The sequence below is a fragment of the Euprymna scolopes genome, chromosome 18 (assembly GCF_053919585.1).
Source record: "Euprymna scolopes isolate OS-2025 chromosome 18, ASM5391958v1, whole genome shotgun sequence".
Taxonomy (NCBI): domain Eukaryota; kingdom Metazoa; phylum Mollusca; class Cephalopoda; order Sepiida; family Sepiolidae; genus Euprymna; species Euprymna scolopes.
In genome coordinates, this window is record NC_136499.1 from 113684626 (window position 1) to 113698268 (window position 13643).

Below are 13643 nucleotides of genomic sequence, written 5' to 3' on the forward strand. Positions count from 1 at the left end.
AGCATCCCTTCAAGCCTTCTGTATTAAAATTTATGTTGGTCATCGCTCACAATGAGATACATTGTCATTTGAACGGTGCCAAGGTCGCTGGAAACATGGTGGGATCCTTCTACCGCTGCAGTAGATATCTCACTTCTGATGCAATTCTCTACCTATATAAAAGCCAGGCGGGCCAACGATGGAGTACTGTTGCCACATCTGGGCAGGTGCTGCTAGAAACAGCTTCTCCTGCCTTCACAGAGTTCACAATAGACTTCGTAGCTTAGTGGAGAATGCCATTTCTCTTGCCTGCAACCTCTTTCCCACAGAAGAGACGTTGTGAGCCTCTCTCTGATTTATCGTTATTTTCATGGCAAGTGCTCATCTGAGCTTCAATCTATGGTCCCCCCTCGCCAAAACTTTCACTATCAATAATTTCCCACACTCTTTATCTATGCTTAAACCTAAAAGTAGATTCCATGAATAAAGCTTCTTTTTTAGAACTGCACGCATGTGGAACTTTCTTATGTTTGCCTGCTTTCCAGCTGACTACAATCTGATTGTCTTCAAGTCCAACGTAAACAAGTTCTTGATGAACCGTCCCCCTAAGTAATCCAATTTACAAAATTCCCACTACTTATGTTTACTACGCTATAATCGCATTGACTAATGTATACCCATTAACCCTTATCCTCGAGTGGCCTCCGGACCTTTATAAGCGGTGATCCTGTGTAAAAAAAAAAAGTTCTCAACGTTTCTATTTTCCAGCCTGGCCATATATATCATTGTATTCTCCTATCTTTATACCATTTGAAATTTGCGTTTTTTTTTTGTTTTTTGTTTTTTTTTTTTGCAGCTTTCGGTATGGCTCTGGCAATGGCTTGTTTCCACGGCATAGAGTATCTGGAGAGAAACAAAATCGTTAAACAACCAGGAGATATCATCTTCCAAAGGGACTGGCCATCGGTAAGTAACTGTTCTAAACTCGTGGATCTTTAACATTGCAGCACGAGAGGGCAACAGGTGCGACGGTAAGATGGAATAATGTAAGATTTAGAGACATGCAGTGGAATGTTTAGTTGTGACTTTAGTTATGACTTTTGTTATGACTTTAGTTATGACTTTTGTTATAACTTGATTATATAATGTTATCAATTGAATTTTAAAGAAATAATTAATGCTGTAAAAGTGCGATATTTCACACTTCCGGATATAAAATAGACGAATATTGGCTGAAGAGAGCTTGATAAGGATACCTTAAACGGTCCTTATTATCGGGCTTGAAACCGACGGTACCAATGATTTGTCTCATCTAACAACTTTCTGTACACAAAATATAAATACGCTTTTACGTTTCGGATTTTCCTTTTAATTGAGCACTCTGCTAGATTTCTTTTTCCAAAAAAAACTAATCATATATATATATATATATATATATATATATATATATATATATATATATATATATATTGTGTGTGTGTGTTAATTGTGATACGTTGCACTGATGATTCCCAAAAGGATGGAACACTAGTGTCCATAGGTATTTAATAATTATTATAGTAAATAATTATGTTAGCCCCTTTAAGAAACTCGTTTCTTATCGTTGAGCACTTTGCAGTTAAAATAAAGTCAGTCAATTAAGCTCTTATGTGAAGATCATCATATAATGGTTAGATCATTTTGACAGACGTTAAAAAACATTTAAAAATAAATGTTTAAAATTTAACAATATTTCTCGCGATTAATGGCGGCCGAATGGATTCCATAGTTGTTGTCCCATCACTTAAGGCGCAGTAGATAGAGGCGTTGAATCTCTACGGTTTCTGGTGAGCATTGTTTAAAGATAGCGGTTTCAATCCTACCCAAAGCAAGCTAGAGGATTAGTTGGCCGAACCGTGGTGAGACAACAACTACTATGGAAAGCAGTAATTACTGAGGATACACTTACAAGACTCAGCATTCCTATCCTGTTGCGGTTAACCACTTGAAGAAGGCCAGAGGATGAGCTGGCCGAAACGTGATGACTCAACGACAACTATGGAAAGCAGTAATTACTGAGGATATATTTACAAGACTCAGCATTCCTATCCTGTTGCGGTTAACCACTTGAAGAAGGCCTGAGGATGAGCTGGCCGAAACGACAACTATGGAAAGCAGTAAATATTGCTATTTATTAAAAAAAAAAATCCGGGTGTTTGAATGTGTGTGCTGAGCAAAAAAAAAAAAAATGGTAGTAGGCAAACAGGCTCGAAACCGTACCGTGAAGGAGGAAAAGAACGTGAAAAAAAAACTTTTAGCCGTTGAGTCTATCGCCAAACCGGAAGTGGCAAAGGTTTAAATTAAGGTTAGTCATTCGAAAAGAGGAGATGACTTTCGAAAATATCGACGAAAAAGGCGACTCCTCCTTGTAGAAAAGTGCCCCATTGAGGGTGAATGAATCAATGTTTTTAGCCAATTTTTCGATATTTATCGTCCGAAGGGTCGAGCTTCAAAACGATACCAATCTTGTGAAAATCCGTCGCCTCTGTCGAAAGTTTTAGGCATACATACATACATACATACGTGATGATTGCAACGTCTTGCCAGACGAGTGCCACTCCCTTGGATACTTAAAATCCATGAGCCCAAATGCCTGAGGGCGTATCTATACAAAGATGATGTTACAGAGTCTTAGCTTTGTACGACAGCTAAATCTCTCTCTCGGTTCAAAATGTTGAGATCCAGCAACAAGCAAGAGCAAGATAGCCAACAACAAATTAAACTGCAAACCAGCTTAATACGGGTACTGGTCTCCCGCTTTATTTTTTTTTTTTTTAATCAGAGATTTGCTTCTCCTAGAAAGGTTGCCTTCACCATGGCTTACGGGAGCCTTCTCCACCCCAACACATATATACATACACACAAATATACACGATGCTAGTCGGGCGTTGACCCCGAAAATGAGTTCATCCGTCCTTGTGTCAGGTCATGTCATATGCTACTGGTACCTTGTAACCCAGTACTACCTTCCTCATGGTCGGGTCACCGGCGACTAAACTGGTTCCCCCACCAGACTTTTTTGGTGAGGAGGGCGGCTAGTCTCCTATACATACATACATACATACATACATACATCATGATGATGATTGCAACGTCTTCTCAGATGAGTGCCACTCCCTCAGACAAAGTCCATGATCCCAAAAATGACTTCGATCGCCACAGGACCATTTGCCTGAGAGAGTATCTATACACAGATGATGTTACAGAGTCTTAGTATTGTACGTCAGCGAAGTCTCTCTCTCGGTTCAAAATGTTGAGATCCAGCAACAAGCAAGAGCAAGACAGCAAGCAACAAATTAAACTGCAGACCAGCTTAATGCAGGTACTGGTCTCCCGCTTTATAGTTTTTTAAATCAGAGATTTGCTTCTTCTAGAAAGGTTGCCTTCACCACGGCTTACGGGAGCCCTCTCCACCCCAGCACACACATACATACACACAAACACACACGGTGCTAATTGGCCTTTGACACCGAAAAAGGGTTCATTCGCCCTTTGAAAGGTCTTGTTTTTGTTCCTTCAGAGAGACTAGCCGCCCTGCTCATCAAACAAGTCTAGTGGGGGAACCAGTTTAGTCGCCGGTGACCTTACCATGAGGCAGGTAGTACTGGGTTGTATGGTACGAGTAGCATATGACATGACCTGACATACATACATATATACATACATGATGGTTGTTACTTCTTGACAGAAGTTTGCCATCTCCTCTTTAAGTGTTTTTGCGTCCGTGTGCATGTAGATGACTCTTCAATCCAGCTTTAGACCTACATGAAAGTTCACAAATGTGACATTAAAACTTTCCGTCTTGTAAAGGTGATCGCATGGTAATATTGTGAATCCTCGAGTGCCGTGCCAGGACACTTTTAGATTTGCAGATTAGACCACACATATGATAACTTAGCGTTGCCAGGTGTGCTGTAGAAGCCTCCTCATAAGACTGTCGTCCATGTCTTCGATTATATGATTTCATATGATTTACAAAACCAGCTTTTGACAGAAAGTATCTGCCACATACAGTGGTGGTAAAGGTCTGGTGTGGAAGTGTGCTAAAAGCACACAGATGTCTTAGCGTCATACTGTGCTTCTCCCAGAAAAATCAACCAGACGTGCACGTCATGACCACTGTTATGCAGACGGGGCTCTGATGAACGGCGAGTGTCTTGCGCCGTATAACTGGACCTCCACTGTCTTGTGGGCCCAGGTTCTTTTAACCAACGGCTAAGGGTGAGGTAACACTGACAGAAACATACATACATACATACATACATACATACATACATGATGATTGCAACGCCTTGTTAGACGAGTGCCACTCCCTCAGTCACTGAAAGTCCATGAGCCCGATTTTTTTTTCCTTAGTCTTGCCAGCGAATTCACACGCTCAAGCAGACATGACATTGAAGATGGTCCTTGGAATACATACATATATATACATATACACACATACATACACATACATACCCATAAACATGCACACATCCATACATCCATACATACACAATACATATAACACATACATACAAACATATACATACACACATATACATATATATGCATACACATATATACTATCATATACAAATACATGCACACATATACATATATATTCACATACATATACGTACACATGTATGCATACATACATACATATATACATATATACATGCATACATGATGATTGTTACATCTTTCCAGATGATCGCCGTCACATTGAGTCTCCCAATTTCGTTGCCCATGCCATCTCAGATGACTCTGCACTGCCACCGCAGATTTGCATATTTTCAAGCAGATGTGGCATACAAATTGAGCAATTTCCATCGAGTTGACTTCCTCTGGAGGTTGAAGGGTATTCCTATGAACAATCACATGTCTTCTCAAACCAGCAGTAGACTTCAAACTTTGCTGCATATTAAACAGATCGTTTTGTTCGAACGAATAGGTGCAAAGTTTACCCGAACAGGAGTTTTGTGCGACTTAAGGCGGTTGATGTAGCCAGCTTTTGACAAAAGCACTCGTTCATAAGTGTCGCACTTCCAGCTCTGTGTATCATGGTTAAGACCATCAATAAAACCTTTGCGAAGCTTTCGCTTCAGATTACTGTGGGCCTGCTTTCTTTTCTCTAGAGCGTCACAACTCTCACGTACAAGCTTTCTCCACTTTGGCCTTTGCAGAGTAAGTTCTTCCCATGTGTCGATGTCAATTTGTAAGACTTTCAAATTATTCTTTGTAGAGTCCCTGAACCTCTTCCTTGGCTTGTGTTGAGGGCGCTTGCCATTTTCCAGCTCCCCGTAAAAAATTTGTTTTGACAGCCTACAATCTTTCATTCGAACCAGGTGGCCCGCCCAAGGCATATGAGATCTGATACAAGAGTCTCAATACTAGAACAACATGCTTTCACAAGGACTTCAGTATCGGGTACTTGTGCTTGCCACTTGATGTTTAAGATACGTCTCAAGCATTATAGTGAAATCGTTCAAGCCATCTAATGTGCCTTTGATGCAATGTCCATGTCTCCGATGAATACAACAGCGTGGTTAGGACACAGGTCTGGTAAATGCAGATCTTAGTCCTGTCTGTGATGCCACTATCAGACCACACTCTATTCTCCAACCTTCCAAAAGCTACAGATGCCTTCTGAATTCGTCTGCGGATTTCAGTGTCGAGACAGTTATCCCTCGACAGAGAACTATCAAGATAGAAAAATGAATCAACAACTCCTAGTCTAGCACCACAGACCATACATACGTACATACGTACATACATACATACATACATACATACATACATACATACATACATACATACATACATACATACATACATACATATTTTTAAACAGACAGGTGGGATTTATATTATAGAAGATGGAATTGATTTTTTTTAATTGTTAAATAAAATATCGTTTTCAGGAATCTGGACAGTTTGTTCTTTTATTTTTGTCTTTCCTTCTTCTTTTCTTCGTCTTATATACCATAGTGGTGATGGTAATCCCTGGCATGACTTGAGATGTTTGTAGTTATATTTCAATTGCAGCATTATGACGTCTATTGAAAGGATTTCACTGTTCGAAACACTTGATAACAATTTAAGGTTTAACGGTTAGAGAGACAAGACAAGTGTGAAATTGTTTTTAAAATTGTTATCGGGTGTTTCGAATTCCCTTTTTAAAATTGTTATCGGGTGTTTCAAATTTTTTTTAAATTGTTATCGGGTGTTTCAAATTCCCTTTTTAAAATTGTTATCGAGTGTTTCAAATTCCCTTTTTAAAATTGTTATCGGGTGTTTCAAATTCCCTTTTTAAAATTGTTATCGGGTGTTTCAAATTCCCATTTTAAAATTGTTATCGGGTGTTTCAAATTGTTTTTAAAATTGTTATCGGGTGTTTCAAATTGTTTTTAAAATTGTTATCGGGTGTTTCAAATTCCCTTTTTAAAATTGTTATCGGGTGTTTCAAATTGTTTTTAAAATTGTTATCGGGTGTTTCAAATTCCCTTTTTAAAATTGTTATCGGGTGTTTCAAATTCCCTTTTTAAAATTGTTATCGGGTGTTTCGAATTCCCTTTTTAAAATTGTTATCGGGTGTTTCAAATTTTTTTTTAAATTGTTATCGGGTGTTTCAAATTCCCTTTTTAAAATTGTTATCGGGTGTTTCAAATTCCCTTTTTAAAATTGTTATCGGGTGTTTCAAATTCCCTTTTTAAAATTGTTATCGGGTGTTTCAAATTGTTTTTAAAATTGTTATCGGGTGTTTTAAATTGTTTTTAAAATTGTTATCGGGTGTTTCAAATTTTTTTTTTAAATTGTTATCGGGTGTTTCAAATTGTTTTTAGAATTGTTATCGGGTGTTTCAAATTGTTTTTAAAATTGTGATCGGGTGTTTCAAATTCCCTTTTTAAAATTGTTATCGGGTGTTTCAAATTTTTTTTTAAATTGTTATCGGGTGTTTCAAATTCCCTTTTTAAAATTGTTATCGGGTGTTTCAAATTCCCTTTTTAAAATTGTTATCGGGTGTTTCAAATTCCCTTTTTAAAATTGTTATCGGGTGTTTCAAATTGTTTTTAAAATTGTTATCGGGTGTTTTAAATTGTTTTTAAAATTGTTATCGGGTGTTTCAAATTTTTTTTTTAAATTGTTATCGGGTGTTTCAAATTGTTTTTAGAATTGTTATCGGGTGTTTCAAATTCCCTTTTTAAAATTGTGATCGGGTGTTTCAAATTCCCTTTTTAAAATTGTTATCGGGTGTTTCAAATTCCCTTTTTAAAATTGTTATCGGGTGTTTAAAATTCCCTTCTTAAAATTGTTATCGGGTGTTTCAAATTGTTTTTAAAATTGTTATCGGGTGTTTCAAATTCCCTTTTTAAAATTGTTATCGGGTGTTTCAAATTCCCTTTTTAAAATTGTTATCGGGTGTTTCAAATTCACTTTTTAAAATTGTTATCGGGTGTTTCAAATTCCCTTTTTAAAATTGTTATCGGGTGTTTCAAATTCCCTTTTTAAAATTGTTATCGGGTGTTTCAAATTCCCTTTTTAAAATTGTTATCGGGTGTTTCAAATTGTTTTTAAAATTGTTATCGGGTGTTTCAAATTGTTTTTAAAATTGTTATCGGGTGTTTCAAATTGTTTTTCAAATTGTTATCGGGTGTTTCAATTTCTTTTTTTAAATATTAAATAATTTATCATATTTATAAAATATATACATTTCTTTCTTCTGTGTTTCAGGAAATTACTAAAGCGACTGCAAAGTCGTATGGCTACTCTTACGCACTCGGTTGGGTGAGTATGATCCTCGCCGCCATCGCCGGCACCCTCTACGCCTTGGCAGCCTGGTCACTGAAAAGCGAACGCTACGGCGACAAGGCAATGGTCGACAGCAAATCAAATCTGAGTACTTTTAGCTACCCGAACTTTCCAATAGCACAGCCGGCTCCTGACAATTTCTACAATCCGTACGAACCGAAGATCCTGTACCACTACCCGGAGAAACGTGGCAAACCTGCGGTCGCTTATGAGAACGGCGGCCAAGATATGTGGCACTGGGCCAACTAAGGAGGTGTATATATATATATATATATATATATATATATATATATATATATATATATATATATATATATATATATATATATATATATATATATATGTTAATGCACAGCGTCGTTTTTTTTTTGTTTTGTTTTTTTAGGGTTTTTTTTTTTGTTTATAGACACGGGTACTTGCGTTTGGTAAGTGCCGCTTTAAATGAACTTTTTTGTTATATTTTTGAATGAAAATCACTTTAGACAAGGAATGAAGACGCCTATGGAATGTGATGACTAAAAGACAAAAATAAGGAGATTGAGAGTTGAGAGGCTGTCAAAAGGAAACCTGAGGTCAACTTTTTACTCTCCTTATTCTTCGTAATTATCGAAAGAATTGGGACAATAAAAAATATCCAAAAAGAAAAATTGAGACCCTCACCGGATTCAAACCGGTGTCTTTACAATAAGAAACCACTGTAAGACAGTGTCTATCTACATAACCATTAAATATCTAAGGCCAAAACAAACTACAAACGATTCTAATTTCTCTCTTTGTGAATATTAAAACATTTTCCTTTACATTATTTGATTGTAAGAGTTTTTAATGATTAAAAAAGTGTCGTAAACCCGTGCTAGGGGTCACAAATGAAAGAAATCACAACTAGTGTAAAGTGCATAAAATATATTATGCATTTATCATAAAGAATACAGGAGCCACTAAAGTGGTATGAAAGGTACGTGTTCGTAGCATGCGGTTAAACATGGTATGAATGTCTCCATTTAGTCTGAAACCAGTGGTATTCATCGGACTGATTGATTCCACTTAGTTCTCAAATAGGGGTTGTTTGTCCCCCCACGACAAAAAGTTATTTTTTATTTACGAGTGAGTCCTTGCTTATTAAGGCCAACAGCCATTCGGGGATACGTATTAATAAGATGCAGTTGGAATGATGAAAAGTATTATAAGATTGAAAACAAAATAAATTGAATAAAATGAGATTATTTGTGTGGACGGTTTGATATTAGATTTACAGATAACCATGTTGCAGCCCTCAGGGAAGAAATCATGTTGCCATGCAATCCACGGATAAGAATTTCTTGTAGAAAAAATTTTTTGGGTAAAATCATGTTTGAATTCCATCCATGTCTCCTGTTTCTATTCTGAGACATTTTGGTTCCTATCACGTAGATGATTATAAAAAAATTATTTAAGATGGTATTTACCAACGCAAACACACGTGTCTACGAAACGGGCAACAGCACTGTACATTAACGTATATCCATTACTTATTTCATATATATATATATATATATATATATATATATATATATATATATATATATATATATATATATATATCGTGTGCGTGTGCGTATAATCACCTCTGATCCAACATGTCAAATACAAAAATGGCCGGTGCTACATTCGCTGAATATTTGGAAGCCTAAAATAATGACGTAATTGATTGAAGAGAAAAAATTACAATTAAAATAAAAACGAGGATAAAAATAAAACAAAACAAAAAAATATTTCCCATCTGTACGCATAATTTTTGTTTTTTACTTAATAAATGAAAAAAAAATAACCGTCTTTTTAATTCGAAAAAAAAAATACGAAAATAAAAGATCTTTGCTTTGTGTTAACTTCTGCATTAACTTTGTTCCGGGCTGTATTTTAAGTTAAACAAGTTTTATTTCCAGTAAGATTTTTGGCGCCCTTTTTGACATAACACTTCCTGTTAAATATGTTCCTTCCTACCCCCATCCAACCCCACCCCAAAAAAAGAAAAATTAGAAATTAATACGTGTTTCTATTTAGTTACCTCTCCCCCCAGGGACATAGACGCAAGCTCGCCTTGTAATGTGGGGAAGATTTAGCTCACCAAAAAGAAGCACTTTGAATCGGAACCAAAAATACGGTGACAATAACTATTAGTATCTCCCTGGATTTGGAATGACAGCAAGTCTTCTCAGGATTTTTAACCCATTTTCACCTCTTCCGATAACCTTTGCAAATCATCTTGCGTTATGACAACGGCCGTTTATCGTTGATTTCTCGCTAGCAACCACCGTAGGTGGTCTTCTTTCGAATTTGAGTGGTAATAAACCGCCTCCTTAAGATTTCAGTAATCTCATACCCTCCTAATCTACTTAATCTTTGCTCGTAGACCCTTCTTTCTAATAGTATCCACCGAACATGATGTCATTTTTTCTCCTTTCCCCCATTGGGGAGTAAGGCCAGTCTAATAAATTTCTGTAGGTTCCTTTTAGCTTATGTGACTGTTCGCCCCATTTTTTATTCACCTATTGCTGGTAAGTATTTTGCTAACTACGACTACGATTACTACTACTACTACTACTACTACTACTATTATTATTATTACTATTATTATTATTATTACTATTATTATTATTATCAATAATAGCAGTACATGTAGTAATAATAATATAAGAGTAATACATACTAGCAGGACCCGTGGAAAGTCCACAGAATAAGGAATATATTCAATCAACAAATACGCTACTGTTCTCATCTTGAGTATCATTTTCATAACGTTTCGGTCCATGTAACCACCGACCTTCTTCAGATGTGTCTTGTCGAACTCGGGAATGTTTCTGTCGAACTCGGGAATTTGGACAGAATTTCCAACGGAATCCTTTAGTTACTTTAAAAAAAAATAAAGATACTAATATTATTCTTATTGCTATTATAACACGTGACGCCGGTCACTGGTTTGTGGCCGGCGTCACGTGTTACGGTCCCATGATGATGTGGCGATGGGCCAGTCGTTAGGGTCTGAGTATCAATAGGAAAATCATGCCTGAGATGTTGGATGTGACTGTGTGGCGCCTTCATTCTCTCAAGATGTCTTCACTCTGGTGGCATTCGGGTTGGAATCTCTCTTGTCCGCAGGGCCGCTTCATTCTTTAATGCAGACATTTATAGCAGACACAAAAACACACAGCACAGGTTGCAATCCATGTGAGAAATATAATTAACTATTTATTTTATAAAATGTATACAATATATATATATATTTATTTATTTATTTATTTTTATATATATTTATATTTATATATATTTAGTAATGTGATCGATAATTTAAAATTAAAATTAAAAATTAAAGAATGAACACAACAAAGTCAATAATTTGTACGATCGTTTCGGAAACGATGTTTTTATTGTGGTAGACATTAAGTCATGGACAATAATTTTGACATCTAGTTTATATATATATATATATATATATATAATTTATTTATACAAACATTGATGGCTACATATGTGCATACATGTTTCTGTAATCACCCGCGTTGGGGGATTACGTCTCTTCAGGCCAAGAATTATCGTTGAGATATATATATATATATATATATATATATATATATATATATATATATATATATGTGTGACAATATTAACATACAAATTACAGATCCTACAATTGATTTTCACCATTACTTCTTTAAAACTAACTAACCTAACTAGTGCTGAGGGGGGGGGCTCCCCTCCTCTCATTTACAGTGGGACAGAAAATACGTGCTCACCTCATGGCGGTCCGGACAGAAAGACGTCGATAAAAGAAAATGAATTATTATTATTATTATTATTATTATTATTATTATTATTATTATTATTATTATTATTGTTGTTGTTGTTGTTGTTGTTGTTGTTGTTGTATCCCTCCGCCTTCGGCCAAATTACAACCTGACTACAACCGGGGTACTAAGATATAGTGCCACACTATTATCACTATCATTATTACTACAATTAATTACTATTATTATTATTATTATTATTATTATTATTATTATTATTATTATTAATACAATTATTGTTACTACTACAATTATTACTACTATATGTTACTCATTCGGAATTCTTAGAAGAATCATGACCAGCAATTTCTAGGGTGGGTTTTCTCTGGAATCTGAGTGACGACGTCTCCTCAGTTTTACAGCACTCCCCGCTTCTTTTGATAATTGTTGCAAATAAATTGTCGTTCATGTATCAACCGTTTAATATTAAGATTCACCTCTTCGGTCTTTCCACATTCCTTGAATATTTGCAGTTATTTTCTGTGTTGCCAATTCTGGCGCCGATGCGTTTTAGGCGAGAAGGAAGGCAGGGATCTTATTACAGTATTCTTTTTTGTCTTCTTCCTCATTTTTTTTTTTGTCTACTTTTTCTTTTCTTTTCTTTTTTATGTGTTATTATTATGCACACGTCACTGGTCATAATTATATCGTATGAATCCGGAGGGTCTGCTGTTGGAATTAGTTTCATCGATATTTTTGTAGAAAGAATTCTTTCTAAAAAGACACCAGGAACTTACAAGATTCACCACGTGAAGGTTGCCAATAATGTGATTTTTGTGGAACGAACTTGATTCGAACTTGAAACACCCAGGTCATGTCGTTAACCACTCTTATTAGTGTTGTTCGCTGAAATTTAATTGACATCAATTTCCCAACTCGCTTCGCATATTTCTACATCTTGATAAAATCCTAACGTTTTCCGTACTTTTGATAACTTCATATGAAGATGTCCACGTTTTTAATAAATAACACAAACAACAATTTAGTTTATTTTCGTTTTATTTTCTGAATGCGTAATTTTTTGGTGGGAGGGAGAGGGATTATATTAAATCTTTACAACAAAATTATGTCGGCTGCATCTTCCCAATAATACACTAAAACTTCATCATACAGCTGATTCTTTTGATAAAACCTTCGCGACTTGAAATAGTTGGATGCAACTCCAATACAAAGGAAACGGGAAGCAAACGTAGATATATATGCAGGCGTTTTTTAACCATCATATTTTACAAGATTGCATGCATGCGTATATGTATGCGCATATTTGTATATACAAGGTTATACCGGCTTTTTTTTGTTTTCATTTTTTTTTTTTTTGCATAATCACGTTGATACACATTGGTTCCCGTTAGATCACCGAAGTTAAGCAACGTTGACCCTGGTCAGTACTAAAATGGGTGACCATTTGGAAATTTCAGGTGCTGTATGTGTTCTCCGCTTATCTCGGCATTGTTTCCAGTCGTCCTGGATTTCTCTTTGCCACTGGACTCAAGCAGTGCGAATTCAGGAGAGAGGATTGCGAAACCTTTGCTTCACAAATACAAGAACATTTACCCTTACAGGGGGTATCCATTGTCTTCCGAGTTTGAAAAGAAGTATCAATCAATCGATCGATTTGTGCAGTGTAACAGACACATTATGCAAGTATTTCGCATAGTAACCCATCATATGTGTATGCACAGTATGTATATATTACATATTTTACATTATTTATATGCACAGTATGTATATATTACATATTTTGCGTTATTTATATGCTCAGTATGTATATATTACATATTTTGCGTTATTTATATGCACTGCATGTATATATTACATAATTTGCGTTATTTATATGCTCAGTATGTATATATTACATATTTTGCGTAATTTATATGCACTCCATGTATATATTACATATATTGCGTGATCTATATGCACAGTATGTATATATTACATATTTTGCGTTATCTATATGCACAGTATGTATATATTACATATTTTACGTTATTTATACACACTGTATGTACA

General features: G+C 35.7%; 1 protein-coding gene across 2 annotated transcripts in view; it reads left to right on the forward strand.

The window, feature by feature from the left end:
• LOC145297773 (uncharacterized) overlaps positions 1-9677 on the forward strand; it is a 127712-nt gene extending 118035 nt beyond the window's left edge. For both annotated transcript variants that reach the window (XM_080144018.1, XM_080144019.1), the window contains exons 4-5: positions 836-945; positions 7735-9677. In XM_080144018.1, coding sequence (XP_080000144.1) covers positions 836-945; positions 7735-8061 — 437 coding nt within the window. In that variant the 3' untranslated portion in view covers positions 8062-9677. The remainder of the gene's footprint in view (positions 1-835; positions 946-7734) is intronic.
• The last annotated feature ends 3966 nt before the right edge of the window (positions 9678-13643 follow it).